The sequence below is a fragment of the Rhyacophila brunnea genome, unplaced genomic scaffold, assembly GCF_057557595.1.
Source record: "Rhyacophila brunnea isolate RB1 unplaced genomic scaffold, BYU_Rbru_1.0 scaffold_5, whole genome shotgun sequence".
NCBI lineage: Eukaryota > Metazoa > Arthropoda > Insecta > Trichoptera > Rhyacophilidae > Rhyacophila > Rhyacophila brunnea.
This window is the reverse complement of record NW_028233170.1, coordinates 39836549-39855722: the sequence shown is the minus strand read 5'-3', so window position 1 is coordinate 39855722 and position 19174 is coordinate 39836549. Positions and strand designations below refer to the sequence as shown.

Sequence of the window (19174 nt, the reverse complement as noted above, 5' to 3'; positions counted from 1 at the left end):
TTTCTTTTTGGATCAACCTATATATGTGAACAAACATTTTCGATCATGAACCTCAATAAAAATTCTTAACGATCAAATATCTCCGATGCCCAATTACAAGCAGTTTTGAAAATATCAACCACAAAATCAACACCTGAATTTGAAAAAATGTAAAACACTTTCATTCTTCTCATTAATTTTTTTGTAATGTTTATTTTTCGTGATAATAAATAGTGTATATCTAAAAATGGTATTTTACTTGCGGCCCGCCGCTCATTTTGAATTCTTGAATTTGGCCCTCCATCCAAAAAGTTTGCCCGCCCCTGGTATATAATTTGAAAACATCTCATGCATATTATACCCACTAGAAAAAAATATGACTCCCGACGAAATTTCAACCTGCAACCGCGGGATTCACGCCACTGTGCATTCTAAAATGATTTTTTCTAATGGGTGTATGAGATGTTTTCAAAATATGTGTGTTCTATATATCGAATGTCACATTCTCAAATCTTGTGTCTTATTCGTTGAATAAAAGAAATAGCTTATATTTTTAAAATGCTTCTATTTTCATCTTTGCACCTACCTACTTATACTTTTGAAGTAGGCGTCATAACTGAATCCATCTTCATATTTTCAACACTTGAGTGCTGATTAAAAGCAAAACAAGGTCGCGAATAACTGATTGTTCCCTGCTGCTCTCAGTAACAAATTTAACACCACACATTGAAAGACTGGCGAAATCCAAACACTCAAAAGCTCCTAGCTCCATCCCGCTCAGAGCTCTCTCTCTCTCATCTCATCCAACAACTGTGGTCCAGAGTTAATTCTAAATTGAGACTTTCCGGCAGCTGTAGCACCATCAGCAGGGTCCACGACGGCAATCACCCTCTCGTCCAAGAGATCATTTCTGACTATTGTAGATTGGTGCTCCAATAAACGTGTTTTTTGAACTGGCATAAATTAATTAATTTAATTGCGTGATTAAGTTATTCCTTTTCCTCCCCTATCCCTATTTTCCAACCCCAACCGTGAACATAAGATAGAAAAGGTGCTAGAGTTGTATAGCGCATCTGATCTCCCGTGAAAAAAATTAGTGCATGGTATGCAAAAGGTTGGTCACCTCTGGCATATACCTTTCTCCCAATTTGTAAGTAAGTGAGGTAATTTGTATATGGTAGCTATCTACATTGCTCCTGTTGTAGCTTTTCTCGTTCGCCCCTCCCCTCTAGCTTTTTCTTGTAACCTAACCTACCCAAAATACCAAATCTCTTATATTTTAGTATATTAAAAAAAAACCTCGATGCATAATTTTTAGTACCTACAAATTATTATTCCACTTTGATGAAATATTAACTGGACCGGTTCCGTCCATCTCCAAGTTGAAAATGTCCCTTTTAGGCGGACAAAACCGGTCCAGTTGGGAGGTTTTGTATGGCGGCAAGTGAGGCCACGAATTTTTTAGCAAAAATAAAACTCATTTTTTTTTAATATATTGAAAGTTTATCATAAACACTTAAATTATATGCTAAATGTCTCATTATTGGACCAGTATTCTTCCGAATTTTAAATTATTTAAAACAAACGCCCGAGACTGGCATTCTGTCTTCAAAGACAGGCGAATAAGTCTGCGTTTTTTGTATGGCCGGTACTGTACGCCCGGCCATATCCACAGACTAGTTCGCTTTGGCACAGAACCGGAAGTGTATTAATTAGTAGTATAAAATTGCAGTCTATTTAAATCAATATTTCATCTTCATATTGTCCATTTCATAGATAGACCACAACATGAGTCCACACTCATCGTCGCTATAGGATTTGTTTCCCGAATAGACCAAATGTCAATTTTACAGGAGACGAAAAACAAATTTCATTGTCGTATATTTTAATATCAGTAGATTTATCAATCATTCTTTCTACACTGTATGATTGCAACATTATCTAAGAATAGATTCCAAGAATAATATACTGGTATAAATCATTAAATGCACAGAAAATGCGTTTTATTTACAAGTACTCACTGTGGATATTCGGGAAATTTTTAGCGCTCTCTCAGAATAATGGATATTCGGGACAAAACATGGACGTTCGGGATTTAAAACCGTAGCGTATTGCTGCACGGCCCACAGATTACTGAGTGGTCAAAAAGTACGCGTCTCAAATGTTATATTTATTTACACGATAATTGTTAATAATTACCTCTACTATTTAAATACTTAATGATCGTAATTACCCCAGTTCGTATGTAATAATAACATGCGGCAATCGCTTTTTCGATTTTTTTTGGATTAAGTAATTAAATAGTTTTTAAGTAATTAACTATTTTTTTATTGAACGAATAATTCACAAGATTTAAGAATGTACCATTCTAATAATTGAACATACTTACATAATTTTTTAAAATCACTTCTGAGAAAATATATTATAAGGTATCTACTACTTCAATTACTAACCGACGTCACGGTCATTTCTCCAATATTTTATGATGGTACTTACTCGTACTTGCTAACAATTTTATATTAATACTTTTTCCAAAAAAAAAAAATCTATTTATATATATCTGTAAGATTATTATATCTATATATTTCTATAATTGACAATTAAACTTATTACAAACCACCAAATAAATATTATATATTTACTATTGTAAGGAATAACAACACAAAATAATAGCATGTGTAAATTAATTATCATTGGCTGCTAATATTAGGTAGGTACCAATATCCTAAGTATATAATATCCACCAAATAAATAGTTACTAACATACATATTAAATTAAATTAACTATAAATAATAGCATCGCCTTTATTTTCATAAGAATACCTAGATTAAAATTAGTAAAATAAAGACAAACAATGTTTGATTAAAAATAATTTGAAATAATAATTATTTTTTACGTCATAGTAGTTGCCGGGTCATACTGTAGAATTCATATAACCGTTGGGATTTTGTGTCATTTATCAAAACAAAATGCAGTTATTTAGGTTAAAATACTCACTTCCACAACTCTACTGTAAGTTCAGGGAGAACTAGAGATGTATCAGCTATGAATGATCTCTTCAAATTTGATGAATTCACTATTAAAACAATAGTAACGTTAAAAACAATATCAATAAGACGAAATTTGAAAGAAGTCTCCGGACGGCCAAAAAATATGAAAGTGGGCGTGATTGTTTTAGAGCTAGACAGCGTGAATGTGGGAGCGAGATGCACGGCGTGAGCGCGGTTTGATTGGCTAAAGTCATATTCGGGAAATAAACACTCAGCCAGAGATATATTTCGACCGAAATTAACTTGGATATTCAGGTACGAATAGTTGGACATTCGGGAGGACACCACGGAGTAATTGTAACTTAACTTGGCGTATTCGGGTTTTTTAAAAAAATATCTCTGTTCCTAGATAAAAATATATTATTTTTATAAATGATTTCGGTAGATTTTGATAAAAGAAATTGAACTGCATTAAAATGTCGATTTCGACAAAAATGGATATTCGGGAAACAAATCCTATAGCGACGTCATGTCACTCTCTCCTATATTTAAAAGTCAACATTTTATAGCCCTGCCGTACATATAAAGAGTCTCCTCCACGTAACCATGCCATTTGGAATAGATTTTTTTGAATTAAAATGTGAGTAAACCAATCAAGTGCTTGGAATTTACCAATACAATTATACGGCGTATGTGAGTAAACCAATCAAGTGCCTGGCTTTTAATAATACAATTATACGGTTGCGTATACACACAAATCCTTGCCACTGTGTACAATGGCAAGGTTACGTGGAGGATACTCTACCCCGCGAGTGGTATTCAGCGGCCTTCTAGGACGCGGGAAACCATTCGATTGGAACTCTCTCAGGACATCCGTAGCCATGCCAGCCAATATCATATCCATGACTTAGATGTGATGAGACACTGGTTTGCTCTCCTAATCTCTTCGTTATCGTTAAAATCATTATTTCCACTTCATTATATTTAATGTTTTTAAATAATATTTAAAACTTTATTAATACAAGGTACTTGGAATTGTTAAAAATAGAACTAATATTTAGTTCTCTGCCTAAGTTATGTAAGTTACATTGGAAAAAAATGTGCCCACTATTCCATTTTTGGCTGTAAATGTGCTCCTGGTGAAAATTAGGTTGGGAACCCCTGCCATATAGCCACGATTGAGCCAAATGATGCTACATCCATTCCCTGTGTACACCTCCATGTGAACATATGTGGCCGATCAAAAGGAAATCTGGACAGTACAACTGCCACCATAATAATAAATGTACATAACATCGGTTTGTAGGAGAACACCAGATGAATTCTGCTATGCAACCAGTCATGTTGTAATGCATCCAAATGCCTCCGATAGAGTTGTTAATGATTAATATTTGTATGTCAAATGTGTTGGAATAAAAAAAAGTATTTCATAAATAAAAAATATGTTTTATTTTGTTGTAATTACTATCCCTCGAACATGATAGGATTCGGGTGTTCATAATTGATTACGATAACCGTGCTCGATTTATATTAATACCATAAACAGGTTATCCAAAGTTTACAATGCTTTCTGAAACATATTAACTGTAAAATAAGACTGCATATTCTTATAGGTAATATGTAGACTTTTATGTTTTATTAGCCCTCTTATGGTCGACGCACAAACTGGTCGATCGATAATAAACATGTAAATAGATTATGAAATTAACACACAGTCGGCTACTGACTCATTTGGTAGGAGAAATTACCGATTTGAATACATATTTTTTTAATAACTGTTATTTCCTAATCTATTTATTGTTCAATTTAAATTATACAAATACGTTAACAAAACCGAAAAAATCAAGACAATTTATTGTGGTGTTGACAAAGAAATTAACAAATTCATTAATTTAATTTAATAACTATTCTTAGCATAATGATACATTGTCACAATGTATACAATAATATCATCCACGTGAAACGTTCAACTATGGCAAAGATGAACAGGAAGCTTCCTAATTAGAATTGACAAAATGGCCGGTGAAAATGCGAAAATATCCAACCGCATAAATTTGAAAATTGCATTGACGCAATATATTTACAGTAATGAGCAGTGATTTGAAAGTTGCAACAAAAATGCTCTCTATGAAAAATTATGCTGTAAGATTTTATGCTTAAAACATAAAGAGATATAGTCCCTCGATTATTAGGAAGATGGGTAGAATAAATTATAAATTTAGACAATTTGGGTCATGAGTTTCTTGTTAAAATGGCTAAAATCTTCAAAAATGTTATTCTTTCAAAACAGAATAGCCATATTTTTGTCAAAAAGGTTTCCCAACAAATTATATATTAAAACTTGAAGCCATCTTGGGGGTTCACCGCGTTCGGGTCAAACTGGAAAGCGACCTCTCCCGCTTGAGGCGCTATGTGCAAATCATCGTCCAACTGGAATGACAGAAATATGACAATTATTAAATCGATCAGTGCTTTAGAGACCGTTTTCACTTGATTGGGCCACCGGTTAATCGCGGCGGCTGCTTTTTTGGGTCAAATCTTAAGGAACAGAAACCAAACCAAAGAATGAACCAACAGTAATTTACATCGCTGAATTGGGACAGTCAATGCGCTGAGCAGTGGAGAAATACAAAAATTCCTACTTTTTTAGAGAATTTTTGCACAGATGACATTTACAATGCTGATGATTATCGTGCAATGTTAAAATGAGGGCATGTTACAAATTCTCATTGTTAATTGTGAAGAGTTTTCGACAATAGACAACAATTTACAATGTTACCATGAAAACGAAGACTGTATGAATACACTTGATGCATTGGAGAATTAAATCGTACATACTTACTTATTTATTATTATCCTGGTAAAAATATTCATTGTTTGATTTAATGTGGAATTCATTTAATTAGACCAAAATGCCCTAGTCCCAATGTACCAAATTAAGCCGAATCGGCTAATTAAAGCGAATGATAAAAGATAATGTGAATTAAAAAAAATATTAACCTCAAAGTAAATTCTGATTCTATATGCTAAAAATTAAAAATGACTGGGCGGCATGGTTAGGTTTGACAAATGTGGAATTTTTGTGTATCTAAAAATGATAATTTACTTACATCGTCAACATCTGCAAAATAGTTTTCAATAATTTCATATGCCAGCTTATAGATTTCCACATTTTCATGTTTTTGTAATTCTTCAATTTTATCCAGTCCACCGCAGTCCTCTATCAGAGTCGCCGTCTGCTCCACTGCGTCACCGGCCATTTTTAACATGTTGTGTATTCCATCCAACACCACCTATAACAGACATTTATACAGTTCGAGATTTCGCTTTGCCGTGTAAGATAATGTCACGTTTATGGGCTACTTATATCTGTAATATATTGTGTCAATTTATTACTTACGCTGATAACTTGGGGATCTTTACATTGGAGTAATTCACAGAAGGGTGGGATGACACCCTCGTGAATGAGCGCAGTCACTTGATCTTTTGTTCCGCTGATGGTGAGATTGGAAACCGCCCACGCCGCTTCTTTCTTTGTTTGGAATTCTCCCTTTTTGAGATTTTTAATAATCTTAGGAAGCAGGCCCGCGTTGATGACGGCCTGGACTTGGAAACGGTTGCCGGCTGTGATGTTTGACAGGAACCATACCGCTTCTTTGCAAATCTTCTCTTTCTAAAATAATAATTTTATCAATGAATATTTCAGGTTACACGTTGACTATAGAGTAGACAGTCAAATCGATTAATAATAAAGTACCTGGTGATCAAGCAGTGCAGGGAAATGTGCCAAGGCGTCACAATTGAGAACAGTTTGCGTCTGTTCGTCAGATCCGGTCACTATATTGCCGACGGCTCTAAGGGCGGCCGTCTGCACTTTGCTTTCATTATGTGACAGAAGTGGTATAAGTTTAGGGACTATTCCACAATCGATGACGATTTGTATCTGCTCATTTCCGCCATCGGTCAGATAACTGATTGCCCATATAGCATCTATCAAAATCTGAAATGAAAAATCCAAATTAGTATTTAATAATTTTATGAGACTATTATGTGGTCTTAAAGAGACACTTCGAGCAGCTGGAACTCGAGAGTGACACTGCTCCTGTGGCATACCCGTTCATATAGGTTCAGTCATCGTGGCTGAGCCACCCTCACCAATGCTATAAAAGTAATTTACATATGGCAGGTCTGACTGTCCAGGTAGGGATGACACAAAAGAAGAGAATACAGAGTGAAGTAAGTGTTCTAATCTTTCTAAATATACTCCTAAAATCTCTTTTTTCTTAGATACTACCAATACCAATGTATTGCTTATTTTAGGTACTTTTTTATACAAGAGATTATTCTTAATACTTGGCAGGCTAGACAGTGGGATTCATGAATTCCGAGATTGAAAATAATATTTATCTTTCTGGTGTGCATACAAATCGTACCAAATAGCTCAGTGACATCTCACAATTGAATTGAGACACCATTCTAGTATTTTTACGAGACGTTAAAACTATGCGAATTTAGGTAAAAGCGTATCCTATATTGTGGTATATCAATTGATCTTGCTTTGGTCGTAAGTAGAGTTGGTTGGAAGTTGACTTTCATATAAATTATAAAATATTAAAATTATCCAATTGAATAAATTTTTGACCACTTTCATATTAAAAAATCAATCATTTATTTACTCGAAAAGTATTTTTTGTTCAGTCGAAAGTGCGGCATGAGTGAGTGAGTCATTGTCGACATAATTAAAAAAAAATATACAGTAAATAATTAATATTCTTTCCCAATTCGGTTGCATAGGGAAAGCCAGCGGCAATCACATTTTGAAAATAGCCGATATACTGGATTATTTGTCAGGTTGGGTTAGTTTAGGTTAGGTTAGGTTTTCATTCTTGAATTCATGAATTTTGCCAAAGTCAGCTATGACAATTAGTCTGGTTCTAGTCTGGCTTCCCCATAACCGACTTGTACCGAAAAATCTACATACTCACATTCAAATCCGTATGGTTGATAAGAAGCCGGAGAGCTGGAAGAATATCTTTGATAGTATTTTTAGGTGGGGGAGGATCCTTGTTTCTACAAAGGTTGACAATAACCCATGTGACATTTCGGAGAAACGGTATTGAAATCTCTGGTCTTATGAATGTTAACAGAGGCTGAACGACTCCCAGTTCGATGACGTAGTCTCTTAAAGGTGGACCGTCACCGATTATGTTTCCTAACGCCCACACGGCTTGTTCGCAGACATTTTGGTGAGGTGACATCAACAGCTGTAGGAAATAAGGAACCGCATCGGCTTGGACCACTTTATTTGTCTGCTCTGAGTTTCCCGAGGCGATATTTGTTAATCCCCAAGCCGCTTCGAACTGCAGCGCCGGGTTGTCGTTGCAAGCTAGGCATTGCACCAATATCGGTAGAATGCCGCTCTCTATTAGATCGTCGATCGGAGGATTTTTGTCTGACGATAACAACTTCCTCGCGGCTTGGACAGCGGTCAATTGTAAAACGGGGTCGTCGACTCGGGCGGCGTTGGCGACGAGCTGTTCCAGATTGAAATTTGTATCATCCTCGTCGGTAGAATCCGTGATAGGAACGTTACGCCGCTTCTGAAGGGTGTCATCGCGTTTACTTTTTCTTAACTCGACGGTCACCTCATTGCGCCTCCTTCGCATTTCCTGGAAGATGACGTTAACCGTTAGTTCGCACGGTAATTGCTAAGACAAATTAAAAATAAAATCACGACATCGCACGCATATTGAACTTCTGATCGGATTATTTACTTACATCTTGATCCTTTCCTTTGTTCTTAAAAACCTGCATTCGATTCTTTATCGGGTCAGGCGACGCCATTTTTACACAAACCTACAAAATTTACTAAGTTGCCAAGATAATTTCCTTACACGCGAATAACAATATTTTACAATTGTCAATTTATTGATTTTCACCACATTATGAACTAAAAACTGTCAAAACATTCACGTCAAATCACTTCGAAAGATAAATATTCAAGTCCGTTTTCGGCACCCTACACGCCTCGAGACTTGGTGATGAAGAACGGAAATACCATACACAAAAAATATTTTCCTTAATTATTAATGCGTAGTAAAAATATCAATATTAATATTTTCCTCTTGTTTAATTTCCGGTCACCCCAAATTAAGAAAATCGTATTGCTATAAATTAAAATTGTGGGTAATGGAAAAGACTAAAACTCAGATAATATGTACCTAATCAAAACATAATTTTTTTATAAAACACCGTACAATAATTTACCAAGGTACCTACAATGTGCGACAAGAAAAGCCTTCAGATATTTTTTAATATTAAATAATTTATTGAACAATTATTTATAATCTAATTTTGAACAATAATAAATTAGAATTATAATAATTATGATTAACGTTGTATGGCTGTGTACGATTACACTGTTTACACATAAAACAGAACAACCTGCAACTATCTTCACAATGGGTTTAAAGTTTTGACATAATCAATAAAGAATGAAAATGTCAAAACGGGGGAATAATATTCAATGCAAAAATTCTTATCAAATATTAATTATTGACAATTTATTCAATGTGAAAAACAACTCTTTGTAAACCAATATGTACGTCTATTTTTTAAAGTGTGAGAATAGGGATAATATTGTTTATTTAAATATAACTGAATTATTATAACAAATATTTGACAGTTCTATTTTATGTCAATATATCGAATAATGTAGCTTATTCATGCTTTTGTTTGTCTCCACAATTGAGGTGTGTCAAAATGCTATAAGAACACTGGAACTAAACCACTTCACATTCAAAACGTAATACGCCCTTATCCTAAACCTTGAACACAAATAAATAAGTCAGTAGGTACTCACTTATGTACTTCAAATAAGATAAATAGTTAATAAAATAATATTATCTCGACAGGATTTCTGGTATTCGAACAGCGCTTACCGAAAAATAAAGGCATTTTTCAAGTATCCAATCTAATAAAAAATATTATCTTACAGAATTCACAGAATATTATCTGCGATTCGGTAAATTAGTTTTCTACTGTAATCGCTATAACTTCTGGCTGACTTGAACTCCTTCAAAAATCTTTGTCCCAAAGATTCACTTTTGACAGCTACCGGTTTGTTACCCACGGGGGGGGGGGGGGATACGTTTTTAAATAATTTTTTTTAGATAAATTTTATGATCAACAGGGGATTTGAATAACAAAACAATTTAAAATATAAAAACACTTTATTAATAAAAGAAAAGTAACTAATATAAGTTATAGACTATTTTGTATTGGACTTTATACGGTTTGTTTTATTTATTTTTTACGGCCATTAGAGTTTATAAATTTAATACCTTTTGTCCGTCCAATGTTATTGAAAAGCTTAATATACTTACACAGTTTAAGCATTGTGTTGAAAGACAATAGATATACTGTGAAGATACCATAAAACAACACCTTGAAATTCTTTGAACATTGTATTAAGAATAATTAATTATTTCCATTGTATATTTCAGGGCGATGGAAGAAGACAGTCTGGGGCCGATGGCCCCGATGGCGGCCCAGTGGAACTACACCCAGCATGTGAACCTGGAAGACCTCAAAATGGACAGCAACTTCATGTGGCTGCTCGTTTCGTTGATTTGTGCCGTTTGCTGGGTCGTCTATAACTCCTATTACAACAGCAGACTGCTCGGATACATCATGACAAGACTCGTCAACCGCTTCTATTTTCAAGATGAAAACTTTAAGATCGGTAAGTATAGAAAAGAAAAACATACCTTATGAACTCTTAAGGTCAATTTAAACAACCAGTCATGGGCATCTATAGAACTAGAAAGTGTGGTGGTAATCATTTTGAGCACACTTTTAACTTGACTAATAAATTATGATTTTATAATATTATCTGTTCATATTCATATTCATTCATTCCCGTGTGCCTTATGGTCTTCCTGACATTTCAAAAAATATATTTAATTGTGGTCATGGAAAATGAAGCATTGCATAATATAAAATAAAGATAGTAGTAAGATATTTAGTCAGTGGATTCTGTATTCTATTTTCATTGGGTTGTATCAATAGTGAGTAGTGTCACGTTTTGAATGTCATCTTGCTTCCGTTGTTTTAAATACTTGGTATATAAAGTTAACCTTAAAAGCAGGTACTTATAATAACAACAATATTATCTTAAATTAGTCCATACTTCTTTCTTCAGATAAATTAAACAATAATAAATAAATTTGTACCTATTTCGTCCTTCGAGTTTTTCTTCATCTATTCTAAAAACTTTTAAATATTATAGTACCTAGGTACTTATTCATTGTTTTCTGAAATATCATGTAGTTGGGGTAATTAAGCTTTGCAAAGTTAGCTTATTAATTTGGTAGAAGTGATCGATATAAAGACTTTTGTTGTTGTTGATCTATCGCAGGTTCCATGACAATCAACGCATTATCAGGGAAAGTGATGTTTCGAGATCTAGTCTACTTGAATTATGACTACACTGTAAGAATCCAGGACGGCTATTTAATATTCCGCTGGTGGCGTGCATATATCCCGAAGGATGTCTCTGAAGGTAAGACCAGCTTTTATGTAAAATATTCGATGTAACTATGCACTATCATTTAAATCCATACATACGTGGATTTCTAAATTAAAATGTGGTTCAATGACCTGTACAGGTGAACACTACAGTGAATGTCCAAATGAGATAAAAATCAAAGAAATGGTTTTAAAAACCCACAAATTCTTTTAACTGACCTCAGATTGAAAAGCAGAGACAACTGCATCTCAACTTAAACTATGAAAGACATGAAAATTTGTATATTATGAAATAAGCTTTGCCTGTGATGGGTTTCATTTCCTCATTTTATACCATGTCCAAATGGATGTTTTAATCGAGAGTTGGAATCTTTAACTTTTCTACCAATTTATAATTGTCTAAGCTTTATAGCGCTTGTACACATGTATGGATTTACTGGCACCAATAGTGTGTTTACGAATTTTCACAACCTACCAAATAGCACCATACGATGACGACAACGCGTCTTGCTTACGCTTGAAGAATGAGATTGGTGAGGCAGTCAGCACTTTTATGTATAAACAGTCATTATTGTGATAGTTTAATTTACACACTATTGGTCAGTAAATCCATGCATGTGTACAGACATTATTAGTTCGACCACTCTACAACCTACATGAAGTATAGTCAAAATAAAGAACAGAGAGGCGACCCGGTGCACTGTAGCCAAAGTAGCTAGAGTTTCTTAGAAAGGATATGCATAATTTATGAGATCCACGGGGAATAACTATTTAGATTCACTATCTTGCAAAGGAAAGCAATCACCAGATTATGATTGTTTTGCTATAACTGAGTAAGGAAATCATAAAATGAACTGCATTTGGCCAAGAAAAAATGTGCTGCCATAACAATTCACCAATTCACATGACATTAGTTGCGATGGCAAAAATACTGCTTGCTAGCTTTGCCCCCAGAAACTTTAATTTATTTTCATACCTAAAGCAATAGTTCAGAAATTTTTAGGTATTAGTGAAGTGATCAATGCTGAAAATGGTTATTTGGAGAGTTGAATTGTCCAATGTAATGTCTCTCCAATGTCTCTTGCCCTAGGGGCGTCAATTTAAAAGGAGTTTATATTGAAAGTAAATAAAATTCTACCTGAACAGTTTCTGTTTTATTTTTTGTCTTTCTTACTTGTCAAACCACCCTTGTAGTAAATGCCAAAAATGCTGTCAAATAATAGAAAAGATGTTGCACTAAAAGTAACTATAGATCATTGGATGGCACGAATGTGATCACAGAATATGTTGGCAGCCATTACTGCTTATGACGTGTACATGAAAAATTGGTTTCGCTATAATTTACATTTTATTTATTACAGATCTATCGCATTCGGATACTAGACTATCAGTGATGCTCAACGGGTTTGAACTTCACGTCTACAACAGATGCCAATTATACAGCGAACTGGAGAAATGCTTCGGTCTCGATGCCTCCATATTTCCTGAAAAGAATGACGAGTCAAACACTACTACAAAAGAGAACGCAATGAATCTTGCGAACGAACGAGCAAACTCAAACGAACGGAAGGTACGAGCGGAAGCTGCGATGGCTCGTACGTGGCGGGACCTCATCCCAGTAATTAAGCTGGATGTGTGTTCCGGTCGGGTGGTCTTCGGTAACCGATTGGTGCCCACAAGTCTGTCTGTCAGCGTGGAAGAGGCGCATCTGGTTTACAGCACGAAGCCGCCTGCCTCCAAGTTGGATTATCTCATGCACTTTGTGAAAACTAAAGCGGAAAACTGTCGAGTCATGCTTGTTCCCAGCCCGAATTACACAGGGATGGTAGATGACCCGCCCAGGTACATGGGTGAAGGATTCGTCGTTATGAGCTCCAATTATATAGAATTATACTTCTACATGGACGAGCCCGGCCTGGTGCCCGACGAGCCTGTCCTGCTGCAGCTGGCCAACGGAGACGTGGTAGAATCAGCTCCGCCCATATGGGGAGTAGACATCAAATGTGGCAAAGGAACAGACTTCAGTTACGGCCCGTGGGCGGATAGGCAGCGTGAGCACCTCTTCAGGTTCTTTTACCCTGCCGATTATCAGAATCTTGTGGTGACCCCTCAGCCAAAACCCGGGGATAGGAGGCAGATGCAGGCGTTCGATATAAGACTTTCAACATTGAACGAGGCAACTGTCGATATATTGTTTTCCAAAAACAAGGAAACGAACGCCGTCCATGTGAACATAGGCGCCGGATCCTATCTGGAAGTCAATCTGCCGTGGATTGTCCTTCAGGACGGCTTCACCACGAAGATCACTGGACAGTTGCTGCACTTGGAAGCCACAACAAGTCTGCAATACCGGAGTCTGGCCGAAAGCGAGACACTGGAGTTCGCAGTCAAGTGTCACTATCCGCTGACATGGAATCAACACCAAAGCTGGTCCATCGGCTTTACTGGATGCAAGGCGACCGCCAACCTGGTGTACTCCCACAAGGGTTTCTTCCAGGATCTGCTCGATGACTGGTCATCCAAAGCCCGCCCGGATATTTTGCACTTTGTCCCATACACATGGAAGATATCCCTGCTGCTGAAGGACTTTGAGCTCATTACAATCTCCAACCAGTACAACTGGGTCGACTGCAGCTCCACCAATCAAGAGAATACCCACGTTGCCTTCTGCGGTGACCTTTTTGATCTGTCTTTCGATCTGCCGTTCGAGGATTTTCTTCCGTCAGTGGTGCCACTAAAGATTTGGATCCAGGGGGAAGGGGTGGACATGTGTCTCTACTTGCCGGAGATTAACACGAGTAGGGTCATCCTGCTGGCTCTGGAGAAGAACATGCACCTACAGATCGACAAACCGAAATCAACTGTTCCCAAGTGGCGCAAGAAATGCTTGAGCAACCTCGGTTGGATAAAGTGCTGGTCCGTGCCCATCGTGGCCATCAGCATCAAATACACGTACCACCCTGTAGCACCATTGGGGCCCGACCCCCAGGCCGACATCACCACCCCTGAGAAGGAGGAGATCCTGCTCTCTCCCATGCGGATAGCACGCTCGAGAAAGCAGCCCCACGTGCAGTGGAATAACGAGGGCAAGAACAAATTTGATCCCAGCACTGTGACGCCAGACGAGGTTAGCGTGGAGCTTGAGATTGGCCCATCCGTCATTATGCTTTATGGATCGATTGTCAGGAATTTCATTAACCTGAAGGAGAACATATTTGGGGAAGATCAAGCGTTCACAGACATGCAAAAGAACGTTGCGCCTGACTTTGGTGAGCCCAGTATTAAGCTAGGCGAGAGGCAGCCCAGCGGTGGCGGTGTCGCAACTCCGGTCTCGGGGGAGGACTCTTCCGACAATGTAAAGGTTGCGTTCGATCCCAGAGCATACCGGCCCCTCGAGGTGATAGTGTCTGTCACGCTGCACGATATTCAGGGATATCTAGCCAAGGACTGCGGGAATGATGATCACACCCGCCCTCTCATTCTCATTGAGAGATTTGGCTTTGAGATGAAGAAGGGATATAAGGAAACCAAGTTGCAGTTGCTGATCAGCCCATCCATGCTGGTCGTTTCTGACGGCCCCCCGTCAAGCCAGACCGTCTCCGGTGCGCACCTGAACCAAGGTCACTTGCTGCTGTCTTCCCTCCAGGTGCGCGGCCATGCCATGTTTAGCGACGAGGATCGCTCTCTAGATGATGAGACAGTCGAGTATGCCTGGCTGCTGGAGGTACAGCTGGGCCAGCTCACCGGGAGACTCACCATCTCGCAGCTCTTTCACCTCGTCGGATCTTTGGAGACCTTCATCCTTCTGGCCGGCGATGCTGAGAACACTCTGAGCCCGCCAAAGGCTGCGAAGACGTGCCATCACGGCCGAAACTCTGTCGCGTGTGTTCACACAAATCTTCAGACCAAGCGCCACTGTCCCACCAGCGAAGACATAAAGTATCGGATGTCAAGGGTGGCGATAGACATGATCGACGTCTATGTCGCGGAGAACGGGACTGCCCTGCAGACCTGGATGTCACCCATACGGCTCTGCCTGTGCAATCTGCACGGTGACCGGTTCGGTGGCGGGATAACTGGTCTGCTACCTCATGTGAGGTTCGCCCAGTACGCCCGGGCTGGCACCCAGACCTCTCCACAAGGTAAGCCTGGAGCCGGTGGCCCCAATTCCAGACACAGACCCTCTGAGGCAGACTCCTGGATTGAAGTGGGAAATGTGTCGTTGGGGCCTGTCTTACTGGAGGCCGCGACGTCACTGCCCTCCATCGAGGTTGGAGTCCAGAATGAGTTTTTGAAACTGCACGATGAAAAGTCCAAGAGGCTTCGATTCCTGTGGCCCGCAGAGGACTGCCCCGGGAAAAGTGTTCCATGCGGGTGTCTTGGGGGGTGCTCGTTCTTCGGCTCCAATAGAAATGGCCCTAAATTTTTGAAACCAAACCGAGCCGATGTCCAGGAAGGGATCAACGTGGCTGTATTCAACATCCAGGACGCCAAAAGTGGCGAGTATGGATATGGCCAGAGCCTCCTGCACGAGGGGCAGCTGATATTTCACACTCCGCCCTATGGCGGCCTCGAGGTCTGCCTCCGGGGCTCCCCACAACCATCGGTTACTAGCCCCTCTCCACAGCCATCTGCACGCCAACCCCCCTTCAACTCCTCCTCGCAACGTAATAGTCTGACCCGGAGATTCTCCTACACATCGGTCTATAAGGGATCCAATCCGGCCCCTGTGGGTAACGGTAAAGCTGAGGTTCCGTATGCCCGGCTGATAGACTCGGAGGGCGGTGGCAACCCCAAACTGGACAGCGACTCCAAGCTTAACAGGAGCGTTCTGGCTGTGCCTCAGATGGAGAGTAGCGTGTCTGATTCGAAGCTGGCCCTGAACTATTTCAACAGGCAGGAAGCGGGGAGTCAACCCGGCCCTGTTCCCAAGCGCGTTGGCCAGCAGACCGGCCAGAGTCAAAGCGCGAGGGAGCCGGCGGCCAGTCAGAAAAAGATGGGGAACATTTCTGAGTCACACTACTCACTCAATTCTCACGCAGTTGACGAGCAGGACCCCAAGGAGGTCCAGAGAACGGTCTCCATGAGCAGCGCCAACCAATCAGAGATATTCTTCTCTGCCGAGGAGGAAGTTTCCACTAGCAGGTCTTCTAGCTTGAGGCATTCCCGCGATAGCAAATTCGGTGATAGCTCTCAGCACAGAACACTGTCTGCTTCTGGCGAGCAGCGTCCTGGCAAAAAATACAGCATTCCATCCCTCGCTGACTCCTTTCACACGGCGACGCAGAAAAATTCCTTACCCTCAGACTACGCGCCGATTGATTCTGACGACAGTCGATCCTTCTCCTCCACGTCGTTCATATCAGCGCTGTCATCCCAAGAGGATATGACTCTCATCAATCTGCATGCCCAAGCCAACAAGCCCATCTGCGAATCTCCTCTACTGATGGCCAGCTATGTCAGCCATCTTACACATTACAGATGCAAAAACTGGTCGCAATGCTCCCTGCCCAAGGGTACTGATGCATTCTCAGTGTCGCTGTTCAAGAGTGGAGAGAATGGAAAGCTGATCTACGCTGGCGGCAAGTTCACTCCGGCCTTCCAGAAGAAAATGGAAAATGTGGGTATCCGACTCGTTCCGCGCCAGGAGAATCCTTCGCAGCCCGCTGATAATACAGCATTCAATAGTATAAATTCTCAGTTCAAAGTCCAAGGAAAGATCCACCCATATTCGCAGACGTGGTGGGAACTCTCGCAGGGGGCAGCCGAAGATCGCGAACATAACGCAGAAGGCGTCATCGAAGAATCCCACATAAGCAAGGCGAACTCCTGCAATGTCGTCGTTTTAAAGTTCAGGGGCGCCGTCGATGTCATGATCAGTCCGTTGCTGCTGGAGAGCGTACAGCGGTTCGTGGAGACACTGACGCCCCTCATGGCATCCGTGCACCCGCTGGCCATCCTGAATCACCTGCACTTCTCTTGCGCTCGGACCGTGGAGGCCGCTAACATTCTGAAGCATGAGCAGAACTCGGCTAATTGGATTCAGCACGCTAACGGAAGAAAAGACAAACCGGCCGACGGAAAGGCGGACAAGAACTCTCACGTCAATATCTACGAAGAAAATACGTCCACCCAGTTGAATTTCAACGTATTCGTGCCAAAAGTGAACGTCGTCCTGCTGCAGTCGTCCATTGTCGAGGATATGATAACCTTCTCCGCATTGGACAACGTCCAAGACCTGACCTGCGCTTCTCTCTTCGCAGTCTACATTGAAAATGTGAACTTCAAGTATACATGTAACGAACAGATGCTGGAAGAGGTCCGCGTCCATTACCGACCGACGTTGCGCGTCCTGAATCATAAGAAAACATTCCGGATCATAAAGGCCCCTAAAGCTTTTATTTCTGCCCACTCGGACAATTCGTCCGTTCATCAAGATAAAAAGGAGGCGGAATATTTAGAGACATCACAAAAAAGTGGGGAAGATATCAACATTGTTCTTGATATTGGTAAGATTAAATCATAATCATATTCACTATTAATATTAAAGCACTTCCCAAATCCAAATACAGTCGAACTTGGTTATTACGAGGAAGATAGGACCGACTTTGCTTGTTATAAGCATTACTCGTTATATCAGAGAATAGGTATTTTTAAATGAGCGGTTACATAACACAAAAAGTCGCAATTCAAACAAAAATACACAATTAGAATTGTTCCCTGAAACAAGCATGGCATTCATAAACTACAAAAGAAGTTGTTTATTGTAATGAACGCTGGTAGGTACCTACTGACTTCAGCTTAGATTTTTTTAGATGAAATTTCAACCATATGCGTGGATACTTTTTCAATTTCGTCAACGAAAACACCAATTAGGTACTTATGGTACGTTTACATCTGACACTTATACCGTTATACTTATTTTATGTGTCTGACATAAAATTTCACTTACTGTTTACACCTGCATGGATCTGACATAAAATTCTGGTATACTTCTCGTTGAAATAAAGTCTCGACACTTTATTCAATGGCAACATTGGAATAAATATATGCGGTGTTTACATATGATATTGTAATTTATTCGATGTCAGTTGTCAATATGGGAATGTTAAAAAAGAAAGCAGCGAGTGTTATTATTTTCTATCTTTCTATAAGTCTTTTGGCAACAAAAAGGAGGAAAAAATGGTCTAGATGGATGCGGGAATGGATTCAGCGACGAGAAGAACTAGGTGCCTTCCGTTTAATGTCAGAGTTTAAAATCGAAGATCCAACTCAATTTGTGAACTTTAGTTTGCAAGATTGGACCTTTTGCCAAAAACAAGACACACAATTCAGAAATGCGTAGAAGAACGATTATTAACAGTAACATTGCGATATCTAGCACTTGATCGTCATTGCATATTCAATATAATATTATCGTACCTAATACGAGTGCAGGTGTGGGCCAAAATGAATTAGGTAATACCATTTGAAGCGCATTTTTTCTTCACAGAGTGCATCAGAATTAATCGTATGTGCCGAGAACAAGCGATATTTTATTTTCGAACAAAATCCATAGAACACGGCACATCCGATTTATTTCTCATTGTCTATGATTTTTGACAGATCGCTACAGTACATTTATTAACGTAAACGTTGGGCATACATTCATGGTGTACCTATGATAATTGATTGT

At 39.3% G+C, this 19174-nt stretch overlaps 2 protein-coding genes across 3 annotated transcripts in view; one reads left to right on the top strand and one right to left on the bottom strand.

Moving 5' to 3' along the window:
- Nucleotides 1–4395: 4395 nt before the first annotated feature.
- Kap-alpha3 (karyopherin alpha3) lies at nt 4396–9022 on the bottom strand. Its single transcript, XM_085955220.1, has 6 exons — nt 8749–9022; nt 7956–8639; nt 6728–6970; nt 6371–6643; nt 6081–6263; nt 4396–5400 (listed from the first exon to the last, which is right to left on the bottom strand). The coding sequence occupies exons 1-6, from the start codon at nt 8812–8814 to the stop codon at nt 5305–5307; spliced, it is 1545 nt and encodes a 514-aa protein (XP_085811346.1). The 5' UTR covers nt 8815–9022; the 3' UTR covers nt 4396–5304.
- A 409-nt stretch (nt 9023–9431) lies between these two features.
- Nucleotides 9432–19174, top strand: part of tweek (transmembrane protein KIAA1109 homolog tweek) — a 52181-nt gene continuing 42438 nt past the window's right edge. For both annotated transcript variants that reach the window (XM_085955216.1, XM_085955215.1), the window contains exons 1-4: nt 9432–9571; nt 10476–10714; nt 11390–11533; nt 12861–18008. In XM_085955216.1, coding sequence (XP_085811342.1) covers nt 9570–9571; nt 10476–10714; nt 11390–11533; nt 12861–18008 — 5533 coding nt within the window. In that variant the 5' untranslated portion in view covers nt 9432–9569. The remainder of the gene's footprint in view (nt 9572–10475; nt 10715–11389; nt 11534–12860; nt 18009–19174) is intronic.

What these genes read in the sequence shown, in the direction of transcription:
- Kap-alpha3 (XM_085955220.1), bottom strand. Translation starts at nt 8,814, where the DNA reads ATGGCGTCGCCTGACCCGATAAAGAATCGAATGCAGGTTTTTAAGAAC. An exon ending in AAGATCCCCAAGTTATCAGC is followed by an intron (nt 6,264 to 6,370) that starts GTAAGTAATAAA and finishes TGTCTGTTATAG; the next exon opens with GTGGTGTTGGATGGAATACA. An exon ending in ATTTTGCAGATGTTGACGAT is followed by an intron (nt 5,401 to 6,080) that starts GTAAGTAAATTA and finishes CTGTCATTCCAG; the next exon opens with TTGGACGATGATTTGCACAT.